The 27,119-nt window shown below is 39.1% G+C and overlaps 1 protein-coding gene across 1 annotated transcript in view; it reads left to right on the top strand.

The window, feature by feature from the left end:
• Positions 1-17,843, top strand: part of LOC120627917 (zwei Ig domain protein zig-8-like) — a 456,100-nt gene extending 438,257 nt beyond the window's left edge. The window contains exons 5-7 of the mRNA XM_039896047.1: positions 11,255-11,397; positions 16,797-16,965; positions 17,455-17,843. Of these exons, the coding sequence (XP_039751981.1) occupies positions 11,255-11,397; positions 16,797-16,965; positions 17,455-17,579 (437 nt within the window). The 3' untranslated portion in view covers positions 17,580-17,843. The remainder of the gene's footprint in view (positions 1-11,254; positions 11,398-16,796; positions 16,966-17,454) is intronic.
• The last annotated feature ends 9,276 nt before the right edge of the window (positions 17,844-27,119 follow it).

Here is a 27,119-nt window from a genome sequence, read left to right as displayed (position 1 = left end):
TAATTCTCTGCTTGCCTGTATCAGCATGTCCGTCGTTGCAGTTTATTATTATTTTATTTCGTTGCATATAATAAGAGACGTCTGAACAATAGATCAATAATAATACGACTGCAATGGAGATCATTATTTCACTTATATTTCTTTGGTACATGTAAGCACTTTCCCACGGGTTATTACGGTTTTTGGAGGCTTAGTTAAGGTGAGAAGGAAGGACAAACAAATGAACAAAGTTATTGAGTATCATCGTGTGATGATCCTCGATAACATGTTTTTGTGGACATCCTCATATGAGTACAACAACACAAAAAATAATTTAACTAAAATAACTAAAAGTGCAGTGTAATCCTGCCCTTACACCTCCGGAACATGGAACCTAAGCGAATGCAGAGACGTGCGCAACTCCCACACAAGCTCCCACATAAGGCAAGATGTGTCGCGAACATGACCGCACATGATGCGCCCTCGTGCATACGCGGCCTGCGGGCACTGCGGCCATTAGAGCAGGATCTGTAGCACACTTAAGAAGAGGCGCACTACACGCTCTGGCAGGTGTCAAAATATACATTACACGTTTACCGGTCACTGCCACCGAAACAAGAGGACTATTCGTTTCATTACTTCACTATTGAGTAGTCATTATTCTATACGCCATGTGATGATGGAAAATTAGAAGACTCCACTTCCCGTGGGTGTCGTTTAACAGAGGGCGGGCAGCAGTGCTACTACTGTCAGTACAGTAACCGACACTTTCGCATTAAAATACAAGTAAAATCTGTAAATTATTAATTTTGTTAAAGTTGTATTTAATAAAATATTTGTTAGATATTAGTGCGAAGTCAACTGCTGGGCAGAGACTACTGTAGAAGTTTGAAATTTTATCCAAAATGTTTTTTGTACCTGTGTACGAAGAAACTGTTTGGAAACAAAATCGACTCCGCGTTCATCTGCACATAGATTAAAATAAAAAATGCTTATAAATTCTTAAATGTTGCTGTTGGAAAGGAGCTACTGCTAAGTTCCTTGTCAGCTTTTTCTCGGAAAAAAAATCCAAACGAACCCAAGTAAAAAATAGACAACGTTGACGTTTTAAAAGCTTCTTTGAAGCAGGACATCACATAAACATATTTGTGTATTACTTTATTTGAGGCACAAAATTGTTTATGTATAAAACTATCTTTCTCTTTCAGAGAAAAAACATCGGAAAGTCAGTTTTTTAAAATACTTGTACTTTACGCCCAGACTCCGGAGTGCCTATGTTGCACCTTTCCTAATCGAGTACAAAATGTTTGCACAACACGTTAACGAGTCCTTTGTTATCGATAGGTTATTGAACTCTAACGGGGTTCATATTCATACACGGGGTTCATATTTATGCTTTATGACGTTTCTCGCAATAAAAGTAGACGTCATCTTAGACTGCGGAAACGTGTATCGCGGCTTAGATTTTTATCATGCAAATAAAAATAGTTGCACAACGGGACAAAATTGATTAATTGCGTTTGGCGTTGTAAATAAGTGTCTGTTTGTGTGTTATTTTGTTCAAACGTCCGTTGTTGTCCTCCTATCAACTGACCTAATTCACTTTCTAAATATCTCAAACCGTATTTAATAGTATTGAGCCGGTAACCTCCATTGTAGGCTCTGACGGGCTCTCGAAGGGATGAATACGACTCGCAGAATTGAGTAGAAAGGGCTTTTTATGTATTCTAATCTAACTCATACTCGTACGTACTACGTATACCAGTGCTCGCTTCAATGGCATTCCGAGTGAATTCTAAGAGACTCTAGCTCTACACACTTCGCTGATTTCCAATACCAACCAACGCTCCCGTCATATTAATAGTAATAAAAAAGTCGATTATCCTCATTCGCAGTTTATCAACGTCCCACTGTCGGGCCCAGGTCTCCTCTCTCAGAGAGTGGTTAAGCTTAACTGCTCCAATACAGAAAGGGGAGTTGTATAGATTATAACCAATCAGTGATAATATTGATTAACAATTTGACGACCTCCTTGGCGCTTTGGCGGGAGTGAATTTAATATATCTGTATTTCCTCTAGTCTAGTCTGGTTACCAACCTACCGTCAAAGACGTGCCGTCAAGCGATTTAGCGTTCCGGTACGATGCAGCGTAGAAATCTATGAGTGATATGGGTTTGTCATAGCTGCCATGCCTGTAACAGGTTAGCCCGCTACCGTCTTAGATTGCATCACTCCTTAATTAAGATTCTAACTTGTAGCGGAATAACACAGAACTGACGCGCGGGATGGAATAAAATATTAAGTTGGTTAGTTGGTCCGGTATTGAAAAGGTCCGACTCTTGGTTACACTAAAATCCTTTTTTTACTTATTATCGTCATCAGTATCACGCCTCTTATTAAAGAGATGTCATTGGGACGAATGTGGGAAACTTATTGTGACTGTCGGTTTATTTGTCTTTGCGAGGTTGGGGCTCTAGTTGGGCTCATCAATGATCGAATCGGCTGAACATCTAGGACTTTACGATGTAGGTCAGTCGTCCTTTTTGCACGACCATTTACGTCTCAGTGATCGAAAGATCTGCTTTTGTTGTTCGTGGGATTCCACTTTTATTGGAAAACGTTAAGAATGTAAACGTTTCCTCGCTCCGGAGTGTCACTGCAGTGCAATAGCGCTCACGAGGCGCGCGTCGGAGCGCGCATGTGTCTTGCAATACTACAATTTTCTATTCAAGATCGTATTCAGCTGCCCATAGCGTAAAGTAATTGAAAGGTGCATGCAATACTACCTCAGTGGTAGTTGGCATTTTCAGTGTTAAGTGTTTAGCCGTAGAAGAGCTTCTAGTGAGTGACCTCGTTCGCTTGCCCCCGATCTGTAGGGCGTGGTTGCTGGTGTACCTATATATGGGTACGTAAGGCTTAGCACCTACGCCTCAGGTAGACAGACACAGGACTGCACGTCATTTTAGTTTCCGAGTCTGGTCGAAAAGTTGGGTGAATTAAATTCAATTGTGCTATTTGTATTCAGTATTAGCTGGCACACTTTTAAATAGGAAATAACAATTCCTGAAATAATAATTGGATGTAAAAAAACGAAAATGATCCTCGAGAATGAACCTTGAGGTCGTTTTCGGACACGTAGAGCCTCCCAAATAAATGTGGCATAAGTTCGCAATATTGACGCAGTGCTTTCATGTTCTGACTCTGAAAAGAGGTGTCAGTTGGAGTGTGACTTTATGCCATATTAAGTGTCCCAAAACGACCTTAACAAAGTCAAAGTCAAAGTCAAAGTCAAAGTCAAATATATCTTTATTCAAATAGGCATATAGATGGCACTTTTGATGCGTTATTATATACAAAATGTGTACATAGCAGTGAGTAGTGATGGCGATAACTACAATCGTAAACTTAAAACTAAAGCTTCCGAGGGTTCCAATCGCGCCCTGGTCTAAGAAGAAGCCCACAACAAACTTAGCCGGGTGTTCTTTTTGTTATCACCATCTCACATTGTCATTAGAAAATATTTAAGAAGCAACCAACCAAACCAAAAAAGCTTGGGTGTAAACAATTGCTCTATTGTTTACACCCAAGCTTTTTTATCGTTTACGTAATCCTTTATACTATAATAGGACTTTTCTATAAGCTTTCGCTTAATACAAACTTTGAACTTCTTTAGTGACATCCCCAAGATATCAACCGGTAATTTATTGTAAAATTGTATACAATTTCCTTTAAATGAATTGCTTATTTTGTGTAGTCTAGTGTACTGCACTGCAAGTTTATTTTTGCTTCTAGCGTTCAAATTATTGCAGTCACATTTTCTTTTAAATTTTGATATATTTTTGTGAACATACATTAAATTTTCAAATATGTATTGGCTATAGAGTGTCATTATTTTAACATCTTTAAATTTATCTTTCAATGACTCTCTCGGACCCATTTTATAGATCGCACGAACAGCTTTCTTCTGCAGCACGAAAATAGTACCAATATCAGCAGCATTACCCCATAGTAAAATTCCATATGACATAATGCTGTGAAAGTAACTAAAATAGACTAGCCTAGCAGTTTCTATGTCTGTCAGGTGGCGTATCTTCTTTACTGCATAGGCAGCAGAACTAAGCCTGTTCGATAAATTATTTACATGAGGGCCCCATTGAAGTTTAGCATCTAACGTTATTCCTAGAAATACTGTTGTATCCACCGGATTCAATTCCACATTATTAAGTAGTATAGTGGTTTTTACATGTTTAACATTTGGTAATGTGAATTTTATGCACTTAGTTTTATTTTCATTTAAAACCAAATTATTAGCTTCAAAGCATTGTACTACTTTAGCGAGATAGTTGTTTACATCGTCTAAAGCTAATTCACGTCTCTTGATTTTGAACATAAGTGATGTATCATCAGCAAACAATACTATCCCGTGATTGTCCTTAATTTGACAAAAATTTTTGACGTAGTATTTTTGTTTAACTACGTCCTTACTTAGTAAACGTCTATTTATTAGTTACATACTACATCTGAATAAAACAGTATTAGCTTTCAAAGTAAATGAAAGCTATACCCGATATTTTTGGAACATTTTGACAACATTCCGCCGGGACACGATTTCGCGTGTGAATACCCGACCGTGTGTCCGCCCGACCGTGTGTCCGCCCGACCGTGTGTACGCCCGACCGTGTGTCCGCCCGACCGTGTGTCCGCCCGACCGTGATGGCCCGACCGTGTGTCCGCCCGACTGTGTGTCCGCCCGACCGTGTGTCCGCCCGCCGTGCCGGCCGCCCTGCTCTTAGCTCCGAGCAAAATGCGAGAACATTTTTGCATCTAAAAATATCTACTTTTCATCACTTTTGGATATTTAATATCCTCACGCCGCGCAGAAATCATGTTCTCGGTTATTTTAAATGCAATATGAAACTGAAATTGAAATTTATACGAGTTAAGAACAGAAACCGCACTCTACTAGAAATGTAAGTCCAGAATTTAATGCTAGTTGAAGTGGTCGGTAGGTTACCATCGCAATAGTGGTAGGACTGTTTTCATAAACTCGCAATATTATTTCTTTAATCCTTCCTGCCTGTAACTGATCTGATCTGACTGAGGCCGAAATGAAACTAGCTGACTCCCCTTTACTTATATAGTTTTAGGAAGATTTTCAGAATAAAAATAGGACCCCAGATCTAAATTCCAAATTTAACTCGTTCAGCTCTTATAGGATAGGGTAGTGGTTTATAATAAATTTTAGTTGCAACATAAGTGTTTCAGATCTGTCTCTTAGGATTCTTTATATTTTCCAAGTTACAAAGTAGCTTATGTCCGACCTATAAACTGTCTGTATACAATCTGAAAAATAAGGTCAAACTTAATTCTGATCAGGAAAAGCTTTAACATTTATCAAGAATCCAAAAAAGATATTTTTTTTATGTTTGTCTGTATGATAGAAAACGAAAACGCTCTGAAGACATGTCATATGCAGCTGTCAATGATAAGGAGATTGGAACTTTCTAATGTCAAGTAGTTAAGGTTCCAATTAGTTAGTAGTGTCACATCAGGCTGTGACAGTCACCGCAGGGCACAGCTAGTTCTGTAAACTCCTCTTTAATTATAAAACAATAAAGCTTTTGTTATGTATATAATAGGGGATCTATATATCCTTAATCTACTTTAACTTTTCCAGACAAGTTAATCACCGAGGATAACTTGTCCTGCCTGCTTCATAACCTAGCCAGCTGGCGGCTTACGTCAACTGGCTAGGCTTTGAAGTACGCCCCGTGCCTGTCCGTGATATATGCACGTCTGCTGCACGCGAGTGTTGCCAGCACTGCCCCGCGCGCTCCGCACTGACGCCTGAGAGATGGTCACTGCCTCGCACGCCGCTTGCGTGTGGACAAGTGCTGTCACACCGATTACACTAACCGCCGGGAGATTTATAAACGTCTACGTCTGTGTGTCATTCGCATTACGCGTGGTCTGTCCCTATGTTATTTGCTATAAGTATGAAAGTACTTTTGAGATACATTTACTACTGCAGTGGAAGGCCACAAAGCGGCCGACCGCAAAAGTGGACTGTCGAGGGCGCTCGGGCGTAGCACCGGGCCTGGCCACTGATGTTTAAAAACGCCTTTAAAGCATGATTGCTACGGGCGCACTGGGATATTTGAGTAATATTCACATATCATGGAATTGTTACATATTAGTCTACCAAAAATCCGAGCTGCAGGCCAGGTTTTTATAAGAAACTCCAGTTTATTAGGTATACCTTAGTAGTTATATGTAATTTTATACTTTTATCTAAATTCATGCAATAAGCAATTTATAAAATCTTCGTAAAATAGTATTTTGACGTTACCCGTGAAATTCGTCTGGTCATTTTTAAATTGGCCAATTTGAGGTTACGGGGTTCGAGGCATTCTTTTCTTACCCGGAATTTGTTAGCGGGGGGTGGTCGCGTCTGCCGTAGCCCGCTTGCGTCGTATTCGTCGTCATCATCAGCGCCTGCGTGTTACCGCGCCAGTGACTGGAGAGTCCTCCTCCGTCCGTCGGTCTGCCTGTCAGTGTCGTCCAAGAATTAAAAATGTATTAGGAAGCGTCATCATTCAGCGCTAAGCCTGGCGCCGCGCCAGCCTCCCAGCACGAGTGTGTTCCACTGCGCTGCCTCCCGCACCCAGCGCGTCAATTCTACCTTGCGATTTATGCATTCGTTCCAAAGTTTGACGAACTAGGCCTTCGCATAACACATCGACTCGACGCCGATTCGTCGCCGCTCAAGTTTCAAGGTTTTCATCTGAGTGGTGTTAGTGTTGAGTCGATGTGTCACAACCACCGCTGACACAAAAGGTATCAAGATATCAAGTCGTCATCACTCGGTTGTTTGGAATCTGCAAAGCCATAAGTTTCCACGAATTTCCTTAATCACTAAATCAGTTGTAATTAAAGTCATTATAGCTCCCGCTGCGCTTCAAATAATACACGGATGATACATTTATTTATTTGTTGTCAAATCGTGACAGAAAGTTTGGCCGTTCGCTTCGCTATCATTGTAGCAGTACGCCGGTGCGACATCTGTTTGCTTGCGAACTCAACTAGCGCTAGAAACAGCTTCGCAGATAGACGAGTAAACACAATAAGGTCGCCATTTCAAAAAGTGGTTGGCGGCGCGGCGGCACCCAACCGCAAATATAAATCCGAACGGAAAAGTCGCGAATCCAATAACCTCCCGGGGGTTACTCTGACGATGACTTTTAAATATGAGTATGTTTTTTTTCAAACTCGTGTCGAAAACTGCAGCATGACCGCCGAGCTTCTATGCTGTCACACCATGACTTAGCGTATGCAATTCCTTCTCACAGTAATAGGTTTTCATTACACTTTTCAAAAAAAAACTTCAAATTGAATACAAAAATAAACACGAACTGCACGATATTGGGCAAAATGAAATGGGTTATGTTACCAGAAAATGCCAAATACAAAATATTATATATAAAATAATAGGTTCTGTGTATACTTTTTTTTTAAACTACAGAATGACGTCTTTGAGTTAAGCTCCGTAGCTACGTTGAAATTGCTATAATACAATGTAACGTCTGCGCCGTAACTTGGTGAATCACCACACACCGTAACTCCGAGAAAGCAAAAGAAGAAAACTTAGAAATTTGTCAATCACCCAGCTCATTCATTTCTTTGATACATTTTGCATCTACATTTTGAATACGCATCGCAAGGATCCAGAATTCTTTTTGAGCTTCTAATTTTCCTAAAATTTTCCTTAACTGAACCCCAACGTTCCTTTAAAATGACCAAACGAGAACCAATAGGGTTATTCTTTTCATCATGACTACTTATCACGTGAGATAGCACAGGCAGTTCAGTATGGCGATTACTTTGTACTACTCATTTGAAACTGTTCTGCCAACTCACCCAGGCGTCGCACCGGGGTCTTCAAAGCTCGTTGAATAGTATTTCACTACGGTTCTTTTACTTTGGGTTCATCTCCATCGCTAACGACTATCCGGCGGCACCGTCAACTAAACTACTGTCTTCAGAAAATAAATGTAACGATTTAACGATAAAGGTTAAATCGTTACATTTATTTTCAAATTAATTTTTTATTAAATTTACTTTAATAAATTTTTATTTAGGAATTTAAAATAATTGTACAAAATCTATTTAAGTTTTAACAAAACTTCGTAAATTACTTTCTCCCTTAAGTGTTGAGAGGACTTTCTATACAGCTTCAATGTTCGAGACCGAGCATCTTGATATTTTAATGTAGAAACAAAATTTAGAAACTACTGGTTGCTTATATACGATACGAAGTATATGATCTATACATAGTAATTTCCTAAGTTTTACTTGGCAACGACTTAAAAGTGTTGTAGAAAATATTTAATTCTAGCTTTTTAGTTATACAACTAAGTCGGTTCCTTTTTTGTCAAAAAAAAAATTTCACCCTTTTTAGTAGCACATAGATGTACCAGTGTAATACTTATTTTTGTGTATTTCCGGTGGTCATCCGTGGTCTTCATCATCGGTTTTACTTTGCCAAATTTTGGTTTTCGATAGCAAATGCTCAAGTTACTTTACAAAATACTCAGTACACAATTACAGTAAGTCTGTTAATAAATGAGCCCCTTCGCTGTATACGGGCGAGAGATGGCGAGATAGGTCGCGAACAGTATTATGTATAAAAATTAGTACCTATACCCAGATATATGTGTAGAAGATACCACGATCACTGTCTGCTTTAAACAAACTTTTGATGGAGTCTCCTATGTGACATATTTGCAGATGACTGGAATAAATTACTACGCCTGTTACTTCCGTTTTCTTAAAGAATGTAACTGACTACCTACTCTGATTTAATTTATCTGTGTTTTTTTTTTAATTGATTTTTGTTTGTTTTCTTTTTATTGTTGTTAGCATTATTATTATTAGTATTTCTCTCTTTTCTATTTTTTGTACGCTAATTTTAAATAAATACATATTGTTCGTGTAGTTCATAAGTATTACATAGTGAGAATAATAATGTAATTGTTATTTAGTGTGTGGATTTGATAAAAAAACAAATAAATGTGTGTTAATAGGAAGTTTCAGCACGTCGGCTTTGGCTCGCGGAAGAGGTTGTCGCAACACTGCCATGAGCGATCACACGGAGATTTGTAATGCATTGACGTGTAATGAATTCAATTTTATTTCAAGAAATTTAAATTAATAGTTTAAAACATAAACAAAATGTATTATTAACAGACGCCGAAAATCCTAAACCACCAGAATGAAAAGTCTTAGAACCCCAATATGTATTTCATTTATAAATGGACTAAAAACGGAATAGTCGTACGAACTGAAGCAGCAAAACTGCTGAAGCATTATAGTGAGTTGCGACAGACGAGCGTCCTAGTCCCCCAGTTACGACTTTCCTATTATTTTCCTCTAATTGCCATTTAATGTGCGCGTAAATCAGAGCAACCAGTTCAAAAGGCCACAGAGTAACAACTCAAGGTCTGCCACCAGCAAACTCGTGGAAACCAAACAGTGTAACCGCTAACTGTAACTTTTTTGTGAGAACATTTTACTAAAAAAATCATCCGAGTGCGGGTTTCCGCATTTATAACTATCACTGATTTCCAAAGTTCGTCCCGACGGTAAAAGTATCGAATGAAACAAAGAACTTACTTTACAGGAACGTTAACTTAGTGCTTTCCTTCCCCTCCCATCTCCGCGTGTTCCGACAAAACCTAACTGCGCTGTTACCAACGACCTTAATTGTTCTTGGTCTTTTAGCCTGTCAGTGTCAGCGCTCCCCAATTTGTGAGCGCGACTTGCGCCGCTCGCTAACTGCAGCTCGCGCCCGCGAAGCGTTACGTCACAGATGTTCTGAGCTTAATCACAGGGAATCCCACTTATAGGGTTCCATTTCAGAGCCTCGCCTCGAACTGACGGAGCAGGATTGAGCCGCTTTATCTGTCCGTGTCATCATAAAGCGTACACTTTTAATTGAAATGAATAGTGGTAAATCCAGATTGTCCTTAGTTCTATTCAATGAATGTCTGTCAGTTGTAGCTGCTCTTTCTTAGCTTTGGCAATTTCAGTCATACAATGTATTACATTATTTACCCTCGTGAAACTTGGTTTTCGGAGTAATTCGCATCACAGTGTCACATAAATTATTATTTAAAAATAATACTGTTTTAAGCAATGTTAGTAACTAGAGAAGCCCCTGATGCTGCAATCAGTTTAGTCTGTAGACTACCCAACTCCTTGACAGCTTACAGCAGATGTGTCGAATAGGGGCTCATCGTTTTGAGCTACTTAGGAAGTTATATTGTAGGACAGTCGACCACCAGAGGGCGAGGGCGACTTTAGATTTCGTATTGGTTTTTATTTAATAGCTGGTTATAATCTATGACATGCCTTAAAGTGCAGCCAGCAGGCTTGTTATACTCGTTATAAGCGCCAAGTGTCCGCTCCCGCAGTTTCGTCGCTACCACGAGCCCCCTAACTGGGTTGAAATTGTAAGACAAAATAAACATTACGTTATCAACGAAATAGCCAAGTAATTCCACTTTGCTATGTGGTGTCATAACGAGAGGTGGCTACGGCGGAGGCGGTCTCCCGTCAGTGAATCCTTTGCTTTATGACGTCACAGTTCGGAACCCAGCGGCAGCGCGTTAAGAGCCACTTTGCGCGAGCAAATTGTTTTACATTTCATTCGGTCTCAACGTTTTATACGAGCACCAGAATGCGCGACGTTTAACTGATGTTGCTATTAAAGTGAAATCAATCGCAATCAATAGGACTTTCTGGAGCAACTGTATACATTAGTTAATAGTCATTCATACATAGGTATTGTACGAACTGACTCAATCTGAAATTAATTCCCGTTTCCGTGAAAACTTATACAAACACTTTCTAATAAAGATGCACGTTGTGTAAACGTTTTAAGTTAATTAATGAACGTATTTTCATGTTTCTCTCTCTCATCATTGCGTTGCGTTGCGTCGTCCACAACTGCGTTGCAATGGTGTATCGCTTTTATGTGGCATGGCCATAGAAATCTCAATAACAAGACACTAGAAATGTCCTTTACCACTTGAAGTATAGAAAACACTTGACTTGACTCGAGTTCGAGTACTCAGAGTCTCGTTCGGTGCCGCGTACACAAGCTTTCTAGTGTCTTGTTATTAAGATTTCTATGGGCATAGCATTTTAACATGTGCGACGCTGCAACGCGTCGCGCCGCACTAATGCAGCAATAACATAGCAGTTGTGGTCGCAGTGCCGTCGGCGCGCATCCTGGGCGGGCCCGACCTACACGTGGACATCGGCTCCACCATCAACCTCACGTGCCTCATCCAGTTCAGCCCCGAGCCGCCCGCCTACATCTTCTGGTACCACGAGGACGAGGTGAGCGGACGCAAAGTAATTATTCCATTCCATTCCTTTACACTATTATTAGACATACTGATTTGGCCTTACAACACACCCTAACGGCAAATAGACAGGTGCTGGTAACACACGTGGCTGCGGTTCACAGGACCACTGCAATTGGCTTGTACGGTCTTTTTTCTGGCCACTTTTCTGTCTATTTTTCATATAGTTTGTGATGTAAGCCTTAATAATTGTAGAATCACAAAAACATACCTTTCTCGACGAGACAGCGAGTGTTATCGTACGGCAGGTGTCGCTCGGAATCAAGCGAACATTCAATGTGAACTACCAAAAAACTTGATTAAAAAATAATGGAGTGTTGTATGTGAATTTCACTCAATCAAGTAGTCAACTTATAAAGTTTGATTTAGTGTGAAAGTGAGAACCTACGCCTCAGGTTAGGTTTATAGACACAGTGCATCTTTTTGTAGGATGTGTTTCTTGCATATCCTTCAAACAGTTGCTCTGTTTATAGGTCGTTTAGGTCAGGCGGTAGATGGCTTTCCACTTACCATCAGGTGGGCCATCAGCTTAGTCTGACAATTATTACTATAAAAAGGAAAAAATGTACATGCCTCTCCTTATAGGTATCTGATTGAACAAGTCGAGTTGGCAACGTCGCGTCACGTCGGGGAGTGCTAGTGCTTATGTGTTTTTACCACAAGTCGCTGGGCCCTGATTCCACGAGTCATTCAAATCGCAACTAAGTACTCATCACACAAGCAATCATATTGATCACGTCAAAACCTCTCAGAATAACTTCTAGTTTCGATTTGGACGGCACGCTTGATGAGGACCCGGACGGATACTCTGCTGACACTTGCTTACCCCGACCTGTCATCATCGCGCGAAGCTCGCAAAGGGTGTACAACCGGAACTATCCGATCTTAAATTCGTATTGGCACGACTTGCGCCATGCGGCAAGCAAGTTAAGCAAAGCAGAAAACAGTTGGGTTGAAATCTGAACAATTATAATCTAAAACTATTTAATAATGTGAGCGAAAGGCAAAATATGCAACATTCACTTAAACTTGCTGAGGATTTCGTTTAGAACGTAAAACGTACCGTATCTGAAAACACTAACTTCCTTATTAAATAAAAACCCGCATTTACTCGTCCGAGCGCCCGCAACTTGCAAGTTAAATTAAACTCAGGAGCAAGGCGAACAAGTTGTAGGGACGTATAAATTGAAACTCTGCGGCGAAATTGTGTAAATTTTATTTTTTTTATTTTTTTATTTTATTCATTTATTTGTAATCAACAGCGTTGCATACAATATAATTTTACATTTAGACTTAATGCTAAAATAAGGCCAAATAGGATTACAATCCTTAGCTTGACAATTTACTTAAATGCTATACTTAAACTACTAATTACAACAGGTTTGGAAATTTGAAGAAACTAAACAATTTAAACAAGCTTTACAATTTAACAAGATATTAATAATACAAAAGAGTAGTAAGATAATTACAAAAGTGTGTGTGTGTGTGTTTGTAGTGTGTGTGTGTGTGTGTGTGTGTGTGTGTGTGTGTGTGTATGTATGTGTGTGTGTGTGTGTGTGTGTGTGTGTGTGTGTGTGCGCGTGTGTGTGAGAGAGAGTATGCATTGATAATATGTATTTATGTACTATTATAGATATTAATATAAATATTATAACTTACACGTTATTAAGTTTCCGATGTAGGCTAGATATTTCTGTTTTTAATTGTATTTTGGATAAGTGAAAAAGATCAATATCTGAGTAAGTTTTATTATAGGTACGTGCCAGGCGTAAAAGCACGGAATTTCGAGCGTAGATTGTATTTGATTTTGGTACACGTAATAGCTGCGGTTTTCGAGGCCTAAAGGAGGAAGCATTGAGTGAAAATGCAGACAGCAGTCTAGGACAGTCAATTCGTCCAGTCAAAATAGCTTGTAGCAGTAGCATGTCACTTTGGTTTCTTCTTAGTTCCAGGGAGTCAATTTTGTAATGAGTACAGGCTTCTTTGTAACTGTTAAATTTTTTGAATTCTTTGAAGGCCAGGTACTTAAGAAATTGTTTTTGTATTGATTCAAGCCTATGAGTATGTATAATATAATAGGGTGACCAAATGTTGCATGCATATTCGAGAATACTACGAACATACGCAAAATACAAGGTTTTTATACATTCTATATTACTGAAATTACGTGTTACTCGTTTAATAAATCCTAGTTGTTTGTAGGCTTTGTCCGCCACAACTTCGACGTGGTCATTCATCGATAGTTTAGTGTCAATTTTAATACCCAGGTCTCGGACGGTTTGGACTTTAGCAATGTTTGAACCATTGATTTGATAGTCGTAAGTTATTGAGCTAGTTTTACGGGATAGAGTAATGTGGTGACATTTTTTAACGTTAACAATAATTCTATTCCTGGCATAGTACTTACTCAGGTTGTTTAAGTCTTCTTGCAGCCGAGAACAATCCTCAAGGAAACGTATTTTAAGGAAAATTTTCATATCGTCAGCAAACATTAAATGTTGCGCATGGCTGAAACAGCTACCAATATCATAAAGATAGGCGTTGTATAAGAGGGGACCAAGGATAGACCCTTGGGGTACCCCTGACGGTATGGTTACAAAGTTGCTCCTAGCACTGCCCGTTACTACAGCCTGCATACGGTTTTTGATGTATGAAGTCAGCCATCGGAGCAAGTTCCCGCTTATTCCTAGGACGCTTAGCTTGTGGAGTAGGATCACGTGATCCACACGGTCGAAAGCTTTTTCGGTCGAAATTTGAATGAAGGTCATCAATATCTCAGCGCTCGTCCCGCTCGCGAGCGTCGCACGGAGGCACTCGTAGGTACCCGTGTACTCCGATAACTAATAAGTAAGACGTTAGCGGGCACGCGGCACGTGTGTGTAATCGTTTGCAGCCCTTTCATTAATTAAATTACTAATTTGTAGCTCCACAATAGCGCTGGAAGACACGGTTCGTATACCTAGTGGTTGCTTTGTATCAATTACGGTTTCAACACAGATCTAACACGGAACAGTGTGCGGTAATCTGGCATAGTTAGCATCCAATTGACTCGCACGACCCATTCTGAATCGTCAAAATTCTATTATTTCAAGTTGGCACTTTTGTCTGATTGTAATGACTCTACCACCAGGGAACCAAACTTACGAGCCACGTCGTTAACATGATACGCACTGCTGTGTGGCTGTAGTGGCGCAATCACGTATTACTTCACCGATTGACGCTCTTATTTGATATTTTCGGTTATGATGATAATCGTTACACGCCAAAGTAACTTACTTTATAAATAAAACAGCGGCATTAGAAACATCATCACTAAAAAAATTGGAGAATTAGGTAACAATTTATTTAAAATTTGTTGGGGGCGAAATCACGGAGAACCTCTACTCTAGTACCTACTTACGTGGCAACTGATAATCCAGTTTAATTATGATTTGACCATTTAACATGGACAAGCAGGCAATTTGTAAGTAATTTTCTACATTTTACTTGGCACCGACCTAAAAATGTTGTAGAAAATATTTATTTCATGCTTTTTAGTTGTTTTACAGTCGGTTCTTTTTAACAAAAAAAATTCGAGCTGAAACACATGAACTTTGTCTTTTGTACTAGTCATTAATTCAAATTAAAAGAATTAGCAACTTAATACGAAGCCCGGGTCGAGACCACTTTACTTGCGAAGTTACTTGATGAGTTCGGCGACAGCCTCGAATTACAACTTCAAAGCGGTACGCTAAGCGGCCGTAACGAGTTTACCTTGATATAATAACGTATTTAACAAATAAAGTTGGCGTTGTGGGTCCACTTGAATGCGACACGTTTCAAACGCAAGTGAACTGTTCCATCAACAACGTACTGCATTAGTCTGACGGGAAAAGACCAACATCAATCGTGTTCGCGACAATCCGCGACGGCAGCCGGCAATCCAACGTGAGCGTGACGCGGACACAATAGCAAAGCACTCATGAATGCCATCAATCGGAACTTGAGATGGTTCAAGTGTGTATTAGGTAGCTTGTTCATACACGGCGGGCTATTTACACCAGTCTTTTTTAAAAAGATAAAAGGCTTTTAGTTTATTGATACTAATGTAAAGTAGTAAAAGTATTGTTCATAAAATTATTCGAGACACAAATTAATGTTACAACAAAAAAAAAACTTAGACGAGTTGTGCCAAGAATTCTTGTAGCATTAGTATTAAAGTAACGCATATTGTTGTAGCTATCACCGTCTCCTCATAATAATGGACAAAATATATTTATTCAAGGACGGAGCCTCTCATGAGTTTTAAATAATCAGGCAGGTAATGAGTACGAAAATAGGCTTCGAAAGAAAATCTTTTTATTTCGAAGCTAAACTTGAAGCTCCAATCTGAGCAAAAGGAGACAATTGACTTTATTTCTCAGCGTTAGTTTCGTCTCAAGCGGTCTTTGAAAAAAAAAAGGTTGTGACGAACGGACTAACAGACACACAGACAGACAACCAATTAATCCGTTTTTTGTAGTCACTAAAACATTGGTATGAAAATACAATTGCGTATACACGTAAGTACACTTATGGAGTAGTGAAAACGAGTTCCGGGTTCTACAGACGGGCGCGGCGGGACGAACGCGACTGTTAGTGCCGGGCATAAGCGGTGCTTTCCGGCCTAAACGGCGCACTGTGTGACGGAGATCGCGTGTTTAGGACCTACATTTAACTTGACACGATTTCATCGCCAATGTCTCAGTGTTTACGTCCGTACAACTTGCTCTTGAGTGTTTATATACCTTGTAGGTTGCTGTCGAAATAAAGCAAGTTTTTTTTATTTAAAATAGAAAGTCCTTCCAGAAAGAGCACGTTTTACCAGTTAAGATCCAAGCTACCTACAGTAAGTTTTTCTAGCGATGCATAATTTGAGCTCGTTTTTTGAACTTAAACATTAAGATAGTTAAACAGGCTTTTATTATGCAATCACACAAAGTTTAATATTTTAAGCATCGGCTGCATTTATATTTTACAATGCTGGCTGATTTATCTAAATATTTATATATTTAAAAATAAGATATTATTGGCCTAAAAATCAAGCCGCGAAATAAATAGTAACTTTAAGTTGAGTTCTCAAATGTGAGCCGTAGCTGTGGCCGCTTCTTGCGATGAAAGTGCCTGACTTAGTGTGAGTTCACGCATAACTCGATGGTCCGAACATAACAGTGCGATGATGGGCTTCAAATTTCATAACTATTTGAGGATTTGTTTTGAAAACCACATCGTTAAAGTCGTGCGTGAATTCTCATGAGCTCGTAGGCGCGTCGCAAGCGCCTGTGTTGCGGACCGCGGCTGCGATTACGGCTCGCAAGCGCGCGACACACAACTCGTTGTGTGAACGTGCGTGGCGTGTGCGTGAAGCAGGTGATCTCGTACGACTCGACGCGCGGGGGCGTGTCGGTGGTGACGGAGAAGGGCGCCGCCACCACGTCCTACTTGCTGGTGCAGGACGCCGCGCCCGCCGACTCGGGCCGCTACTCCTGCGCGCCCTCCAACGCGGAGCTCGCCGCCGTGCGCGTGCACGTGCTCAACGGTACGACTGCGCCCCTGTCTGTAGGCTACCGCTGCTAGCGGAGCGGATGCGGGCCCTGTCCTACCGACTGGTGCAGGACTCGGGCCACTACACCTGCGCGCCTCCAACGCGGAGTTCACGTGCTCAACGGTAGGATTGCGGCACTGTTCGTAGGTTGTCGCTGCTGACGGAACGGGTTCCGCCAAGCATCCTACCCCGGATGGTGTGAGTATAGCGACGAGCGTATGACACGCCTTATCAGGAGGAGTTGCTGCCGCAGGCTAAAGAGCAACGAGCTTCGTCTTATAGAGATAAGTAACCTAAACAACATCCCCATCATCTGAAATTTCACATTATTCGAACAACAAGTCAACAATCGAATATTAATAAGTCCACTTAAATGTAGCAATTTGAAAATCGTCTATTAAACTGCCCTTGACCTTCGGCCTCATGAACTACTATTGCAAGAGTACGATGTGTACGCGAGTGCTCACCGCGCGCTGTCCGCAGGCGAGCGGCCGGCCGCCATGCAGACGGGCTCGGCCGGGCTGTCGGACAGCGGGCGCGCCGTGCTGGCGCTGCTGGGTGCCGCCGCGCTGCACGCGCGCCTGCTGCGCGCGCTGCTCGCCAGCTGATGCCGGGGACCCGCCGGCTAAGTTGCCCCCCACGTCGCACGCTGGCAGAACTCGCAGGAGGCTCCGGGCTCACGCGGCACTGACGAGGCACGCTTGCACCGAGCAGGATCATTGTCGAGTCCGATGAGTGCACTCCATTCGAAGCTCCCACTTTTTATTATGTTTTATTTTATATATTCAGTAACAGTCAATAACCCAAGTATGCTAATTGCGATTGATATTAGGACACTAGTTTTATTGACTTAGATTTTGTATGCAGGCGAAAAAATCCACGAAAAAAATCTAAAATGTAATAAACACCATTCATAGTGTACCTATCGTGTGCCGCACTGGCGATATCCTTCAATATTTTGTGACTGCACCTCCTCGCGTATGTTCTGCCGCTATTCGTTTAGTAAGTACCTAATAAGCAAGATCTGTACGAGCGAGCACGTGGCCTGCCCCTCCACCGCTCCCTGCCGCGCGCCAGCCGCCCGTTGCGCCAGACACGAACGACATTTTAGTTGTACCTTCAGTTAAAAATTACACTTGGAAGTAACCATCGACTTACACCTAAAATTAATATTGAAATCAAGCTGTTTCATAATTATTTTAAAACTAAGTTATTTATTAGTACCTACTATCTTTTACCTGCCCTGTCAACGAGGACAGCTTTATAAACTTATTGCTTGATCTGAAGGTTTAAAATAAGATTGACTATTAACTTCAGGTTTTGACGAGTTAGCATTCGGTTTAAAGATTTACGAAAAGATAGCAGAAATCAGCGGCAGGGAGCTGGGCCCGGGCTGGCGACTTCACGTTTGCTAGTCACTCGCTCCTCTTACACTGTAAATACAATTTTGTGATAAGAATTGTTTGTATTGTATTTGTGCTGGGCCCTGATCCGCTTGGGCCATTGTCACCGATTACGATACACCCCCGGGCGTAAAGAGCTACGCAATAACTGTGTTTTGTGACATCAAATTTGACATCTCTTCAAACGAGAACTGCGAAATTCGATAAGTGTGATACGATTTCCATGTAGGCAACGGCGCCCTGTGGGTCAGCAGTAGTTTTAATAGGTACTTCGGTAATATTACGAACTGCAGCCAACGCAGAACACGTGTCAGCCTATCAGAATACATTGCTGTCAGCACATGCAGAATTGCAATCGCTTGCGACGCTAATTATTAACTTGTACTATTTGTTGAAGCATGTTTTGACAATTTTTTTAAAACAGCAGATACTTTTTATGTTATATTCCTTGAAATTGAAATGAAATAAGTTTTGTGCCTTTAATCTTTCTTCATTAAGACCTGGATACCAGTGTATTTATTTTACATCAGAATAAATATTCCAAGAATTGTTTTAATATTTAAATAATATTTAATATTTACAAAAGAAGTTTACAAGAATTTAGACCTATAATTTGAAGATTGCTCCCGTCGATGGCTACTTTTCTGACACTCCAGAGGAAAGACTTATTGACAGCTACCCTTTTCGGTCCAGCTTCAATAAGACTTTAGAGCGTCAGTTTTTGTACGCTGCATGCTGAATCTATCCGATATCCAGATAATATGTTAATATCGTGAATGATTCGCTTACTTAAAGGTGGCATCGAAGATTTCAATCTAAAAATTATAACAACCGATTGACAATGACCCGTTTGATTTTCATTTCATTCTGATATTTTATTATTCTCATTTGGATTTTAACAAGTGTGCGGATAATTCTTATTATATTTTTTTTAATAAGGATATAATTCCAATTAGAAAACACACAATAATAGTTACAAACTAACAAACCAACTAACTAACTATTCTCATTCGGATATTTTTTTAATTAACCAAAATTAGGTCAGGTCTGATGATATGACGGCGACAATTTTTTTCAAATTACTAGTAATATAACATACGTAAAAAAATAAGACATATACTTCGAAAGTCTACTTGCCATCTATGTGATGACTTGAAGGTTGGGTATTCGATTTTGATGTCATGAACATTCAGAGCCTTGAATGGGGCTTTACGTCTAGAGGTATTGCCAGGTTGTATCTCACTGCACCATCCCCGCTCCCGTGCAGCCGGTAAATTAACTTATTGACGAACTAATGTGTAACGTACGACACATTAAGTGTGCAGTTATTGTAATACACTTACGACGCCCACTTGCGGAGATGGCGAAGCACAGTGGCATCCTAACATTTTGTATATTATAGAGTTTAATTTAAGCTAGGTTAATGGTGCCAATTCTGTCGTACATGAATCTCTCAACTAAACTGACAGGTCTGAAAATAGCGCTGTGCTTATCTAATGGGAACACTGTGAAAAGGGCAGCATTAGCGACACCTAAACTTTTCTACTTTGCTTAGTTTGGGATTTGTCTGGGGATTGATGTACAAAACAATTGGCACCGATGTATAAAACAATATATAGATAAGAAACTGATTTTAATAGTTAGGAAATACCTTATTTGTAAATTCCTTCTCGACACAATTCATAATAAGGTATTACAACTTACGTTACACTGATGTCCTTGTATTTCACGAAGTCTGTTTGGCTCAGTTGTGGCAGCGCAGTGTATGCGCATGCGCATTTGTGTGTGTACACTGATATAGCGTGCTTTATGAAACTTAAGTACACTCACAAATAAGCATGCGGTTTCACCAAGGGCGATGGAAATTCCGAAGTGAGATATACTTTTAATGATATAGCCTTTAAGTTCCACCCTAGATTTATTGAAATCAATTCCTTGGTTGTCACATTGCCTACACTACCTTCTCTACTTTATGTTCTACATCTAGTAAATATATGTTTTAATTTATTTATAAAGTAGCATCGAACAAAATTGGACTGAATTATTTCATGGCATGTAACATGTAACTGCTCAGGCTTAAAACTCTTTTTTTTATCTTTTTTTTTAGGGCTTTTACAGAACAGCTGCATGTCAGCCGTATTGTAACCTAATAAACATTAACCTCTATGTTTTAGCAGCAAATAATCTAAACAAGTGGCACGCCTCGATGGAGTCTGGTCTTCCTAAGAGGTTGAAAAACGCCAACGTGCTACTTGTTTCTTACAACTCTTGTCAACCATAAGATTAGTATCTCTTGTTTGGTCGATATTTGTGATGATTGCGCATGCGTCTGAGATATGCGCTAACTCTATAAGCAGCTGCTTACTAAGTATAAACTGTAAGAATGAAATGAATATCTTGCAATCTTTCGGAAAAGCATTTCAAATCTTAATAAGCTACATTTCTGTAACAAACTGGGTTGGATGGAAAGGTGTGCTATGTATTACTGTGCGCATGATGAAGAAACAGGTCTTTTGATCGAAGGTCAATAATGTACTCACGGATTATTATGGCAATGGAAAATATGAAGTTCGTAGCATAGTGTCAAAACAATACCTGACATACACGATGGATCGACCATTCATACAAACAGGTTCAAATGTGACTTCATGGCTCTATACTAAGTTAGGCGAGACCATTTTCTACACTCCCTTTATATGCAAACTGAAATATATTACATCATACATTATTATTTTTTTCTTTTTTAAAAATGCTTTAGGTTATTAAATTTATTTATTCTATAAAATATTTGTTTTATTCATATAACCTTCATAAACTGTTCTTATGTAAAACTAAATAAAATCTATACATTAAATTATAATTTTACGTCTAAATCGACACGTTTCCAACGTAGCACCTTTCCAAATGGCCCCCTATGGTATTCCAAACATGGGAGTTACGTTACAACTTACAAGTGTCATCATAATTATTATTGTTTCAATAATCTAATAATTGCCATGAAATGAGAATACCGTCTGCTCGGAATTATTGACATGTAGGATATTATTTATAGCCAAATTATTTTAGTCATTCATGCCTGCGTTATTTATTTTTCCTGGTATTTTGCGTTAGAGATTGGTGCAGCGGAGTCGGCACCGCTACGCAATGTATGTACGATTATATAACAGCAAGACTAATTTGAGTTTGTAGTTAAATAAAAACTGGTTTTAAAAAAATTAAATCATTGTTATGAAAAAATTTTAATTATTTTATATTAAATTTAATATTAGACCTGTTAAGTACTTATAAATACTTAAATATTATATAAATAGATTATATTGTTGTAAAATAATTAAATATACCTAGAGAAATAAGATAAATTATTATTGAAAGATTCTAAATAGCTGAAAAGTATCGTTAACGGTTTCCTTGTGAACAGTATTTTGTAAACTTCGTAAAATCCTCCAAGGATTTACTTTGATGTGGTCTTAAATGAAAGAAGGATTAGGTATATACTTAAAAAGTATTTTAATATTTAAGAAGAACGATAACGTACTTTGAATCACACTTGAAATATGCAAATTGATTCTTTTTGTGACGATGAAAATTATAAAATATATACCTGGGTGCTAATGCGATTGAAGATAAATAGTCTAAACTCACGTTTTTCTGTGGCGATATATTTAACTTGAACGATTATTTTTTTTTATCGGAAAGGTGTGTATTCCCTTTTTTCTTGGTAAACAAAGAATTCGTTTATACTAGTTTGTATTACTACCTAATTAGCACCTTGGGCTATTTCTGTTTATAACTAAATAGAAGCTAACACAGGTTGAAGAGAAGCTTCTAACGGATTTTCAGCATCACTGGTCGCGCCATCTATCGACGGATGCGGCGCAACTGCGTGATCCGAACGTCGTCGGTCAGGAGCTTCCCTTCAAAACATATTTAAGCATTTGTTTGATTGCTCAGTTATTTGATTCTTTGTCGCTGAAATCATCTCGCAGCATACTGCAATTTATGACGTCAATTCTTAGAAAGTGTCAAAATTAACGTCATAAATTTTCCCCCGACAGTTGCAGTGTGGACGTTATGATTTTTATGAGTTAAAGCTATTATATAATAGTCATAATTGTACTGTCCGTCGTTGTAGCGCGTGACGGTTATTCTTTTGTATACCTAGGTACTTTAACGATTCCTTATCTTACGCCTAGTGTAAGAGTGTTCCACAAAGACATCCAACATTACGTCTGCGTGTTTAAATAAAGTTAATAAACGGTCATAAACGACTACCAGTCAGTTTTCGGTAACCCCGCAGTTGAGTTCTAAATTTTTTTTTTCTCACATAAGTTTTGGTTACGAACTAACAAAATGATGTTTACATTCGTTCGTATTATAAAGATTTAACTAGAAAAATTGTAACTGTAAAGCAATCGATTTAAAGTCAAGATTTTCTATACCAACTTTTATAGGTTATGAGTAATGGAGGAAGTCATAATTTGTTCAGCAATACCGAAGATTATAGTCTAAACAAACAGATAAACGGACGGAAGGGTATTGAAAAAGAATATTCCTCAGGTATTCAAGTTTCGTTCAAATAAGCAGCGAGTATTTCGAAATCAGAAACAGACACTTGGATTTTAATTAAGTATCTGTACCTGTAGACATTTACATGTCAAATTAGACGTCCAAAATGCATTCTACTGGGACGGGGCGTGTCCCCTGACGGGCTCTTGAGCAAATCCCCCAATCATTTGGCAGTGGTCTCTGGCGGGCTGGCTCACAAGCCGGCCCGGTGCCGCCGACGCCTAGCAGGCGTAACGTTGGACGCCGCGTTGGCTCGCTGGGGCGGGGGCCGTAGCGGGTCGTTGTATATATAGTCATAATGATAGAGGTCTACAATAAGTTGGGTTAAGTAGATGACAACACTTTAATTGTATAAATACGGAGACTATGTATGTAAAACATGAAACTTTATGTATACATGAATCGAGTAAGTTTGTTTTCAAATAAAATATTTAATATTTAGTCTGGTTGTTTTATTTCCACATTGAATTTTGCGTTGAAGTAAGCACGCCATCTATTGAAAGTAAGTAATAAATAAATAAATATACGAAGCCAATAGAAACATCGCCATCTAGCCCCAAAGTAAGCATAACTTGTGTTTTGGGTAGGTACTGAGTGAGATGTCTGAGAAACGGCGCAATTTCCGTACACAATTTCGATTTGGATGTCGTTCAATAATTTCCAATTTTTAATTTGATGGCACGACTGGGAGAGATTTCTTTTATTGTTAAATTGATGGCTCACCTGATGGAAAGTGGAAACCCATCGCCGATAAACCGAGCAACAGTTCGCAGGGCATGCTAGGAACACATTGTTTAACTTGCCGTGGTATCTCCACCATCCCGAGTCGTCGGTGTTAAGCCTCATGTGCCTCTAATTACACCGGCAGCCGCGCACACACCGGAACACAGCACAGCAATAATGCTGCTCCGAGGCAGATATAAGCATGGTGGAATCACTTCCCCGGATGAGCTGTCCAAAAAAGCTCTACGGTTTCCATGGTTTCTAAACAGCACAGTGCTGGAGCACTAATGCCCGGTTTCTGAACAACTTTTTTCGGCAGTTAATCTATTCAATAGCGCTATTGGTTCGATAACTTAGGAAAGTGCGTTTCTGAACAACGCCTTGACAGAAAAACTCCGTTTAAACTTCAGTTTTCTTAACTGACAAGAGATATCCGACACATTAAGCAACTGTCTCTCTTTTGTTTAATTTCCTTCTGCCATGCGGCAGCCTGTGTAAGGTTTGAAATAAACTCTTCGCCGCTAACGATTGCGTAACGCGGGGACCGGGTGCCGACGCGACGCCCGGCATTCGAGGCCCGGCATCCGAGGCCCGGCATCCGAGGCCCGGCATCCGAGGCCCGGCATCCGAGGCCCGGCATCCGAGGCCCGGCATACGAGGCCCGGCATCCGAGGCCCGGCATACGAGGCCCGGCATCCGAGGCCCGGCATCCGACGCCCGGGTGCCGCTTTCTGAGTGGCGGTGCAGAGACCCGCTTCAGTTACAAAACTCGTTAACAAGTTTCCGCTCCTAATCATTAGGTGCGGAGCAAATCGTCTTTAGAAGTACACGACATTCGTTTTGTTTCGCAAATTGTGAACAATGGTACCCGTAAAGCTGAGCGGCTTTTTGATAACACCTATGTACCTACCTAAACCCATAATGATTTGAAAATACTTTCGTCAAATAAGGGTCGGTAATATATATACATATATATATTATTTATATATATATATAAATTTCGGTATATAGAAATACTAGCAATCCAATTTTTTTTACGAATCCCGCGTAAGTTGAATTAATGAATGAATGAATACACTTTTATTGTACAACACATAAAAGTGTATTCATTCATTCATTAATTCAACTTAATAATACAGAAAAAGAAGAAGTTAAAAAAAACTAGTTTACACGATGTATACAATTAGGCGGCCTTATCGCTACATAGCGATCTCTTCCAGCCAACCGATGGCGTAAAACACTGCTCAAGAAATGCTTTATAAATATATACATGAATACTATATATATAGAATAATTCTACACGATATTATGCATACTAATAATTAAATATCCCTAGGTATATATGGGCGCAAATCGCCACCTGTCGGCAATAATTGGCGACTATTGATATTTATGTTTTAGTTTATCTTTAAAGTGAATATTTTAGTATAAAAATATCTGAAATATATCATCAGATTTAAATTCAAATAGTTATTTGTAAACATAAAACCTCTACTTATTAGGGCCTGATATTTAATAGACACTGTTTTGACTGTTTGAATGTTTTCAAGATATTTGATGTTCCATTTATTGTTAAACTACTTTATTTACTGTGAAAATGTTCAAATTAAAATCTTATAGAATTAATATCATTATTCTGTATCAAACTTTATTATTTTATGCAATAAGTCTTTCTTTAATTCATTTTAAATCTGGCCTGCAGCGCCATCTTTAGACTGACTAATGTTTGTTGCAATTAAATGAACAAATCTCTGTATTATATAAATGATTAATCATTTTAAGTAATTTAAATTGATTAAACATTTATTATAAACATTAAGGAATATTTTAAGAATTATTTTGCAGTACCTAATTTTATTTGTTTGTTTCAAAAGAAGTTGTATTTGCTATATCCGTTTTAGCCATTGTAAGGAAACTATAAAAGCGTTTGCGTCCTATTTTGTTGACTGATTCACTTAATTCTTCACCTACTGCAGCTCAGAGTTTATTGAGGAACAACGTTAATGAGTGCAACGTTTTATTTAATTTTAAACATATATCTGCATATGATATAATAAAGAATTTTAAGTTGTTGAAACAGAAAAAAACCGGTGATTTATGGGGTATGTCTATAATGGTAATATCTAACATTATAGACGTTATTGCCCCTTACTTAGCCATACTTTTTAATGAATGTGTTGATAGAGGTACTTTTCCAAATTTAATGAAACATAGTAAACTTATACCTCTATTTAAATCTGGCAATAAAAACGACATTAACAATTACAGACCCATTTCAATCTTACCAGCTCTTAGTAAGGTCTTTGAAAAAATTATATTAAATCAACTTTTGAATCACTTCAATGTAAATAACTTACTACATCCGGAGCAGTACGGTTTTACTAAAGGTCGTAGCACCACGGATGCAGGCGCTAAACTTTTAAAACATGTGTACGATGCCTGGGAACGTTCGCAGAATGCCATTGGTGTTTTTTGTGATCTATCCAAAGCATTCGATTGTGTCGATCATAAAACCTTGCTTCTTAAACTAGCCCATTATGGTATCAAAAACGTTGCACTAAATTTGGTTGCCTCTTATCTCAGTGACAGAACCCAAAGGGTTTGCATAAAAGACATTAAGTCGCAGGGGTCGGCTACGTCAATGGGTGTCCCACAGGGTTCAATCTTGGGTCCCTTTCTATTTTTGGTGTATATAAATGATCTACCACACCATGTCAGTGAAACCTGTGACATTGTACTGTTTGCTGATGATACATCTCTAATTTTTAAAACTGATAGAGGTAGAGACAACTCTGACGATGTAAGCCGTGCTATGTCGCATGTGTCGCACTGGTTTACTGTCAATAATTTACTTTTAAATGCAAAAAAAACTAAGTGTGTGGAATTTATTTTACCAAATGTAAAGAAAGTTAATAAAAATATAATAATAAATGGAGAATCACTAAAAATGGAAGATTCCACAGTTTTGCTGGGCATGACCTTGGATTGTAAGCTTCAGTGGGGTACGCATATAGATACACTAGCAGGTAAACTAAGCTCGGCTGCCTACGCCGTCAGGAAAATTAGACAGATTACTGACGTAGAAACAGCAAGACTTGTTTACTTCGCGTACTTTCATAGTGTGATGTCTTACGGGATCTTATTATGGGGCAAAGCTGCTGATATTGAAACTATATACATATTGCAGAAAAGAGCTGTACGGTCAATATATAAACTTAAATCACGTGAATCCCTCCGTGAAAAATTTAAAGAAATTGGTATACTTACGGTAGCCTCACAATACATTTATAACAATATAGTATTTGTAAGACAACATATTAGTCTTTATAAACAAAAAGTGGATATAAACAGTCGACTTACAAGAAATGGTCATAAATTAGTGACATCTGCATATCGTCTGCGAAAGGTGCAGAAGTCATTTGTGGGATTGAGTATACGCTTTTATAATATGATTCC

The sequence above is a fragment of the Pararge aegeria genome, chromosome 2 (assembly GCF_905163445.1).
Source record: "Pararge aegeria chromosome 2, ilParAegt1.1, whole genome shotgun sequence".
Lineage (NCBI taxonomy): Eukaryota > Metazoa > Arthropoda > Insecta > Lepidoptera > Nymphalidae > Pararge > Pararge aegeria.
This window is presented reverse-complemented; position numbering and strand designations above follow the sequence as displayed.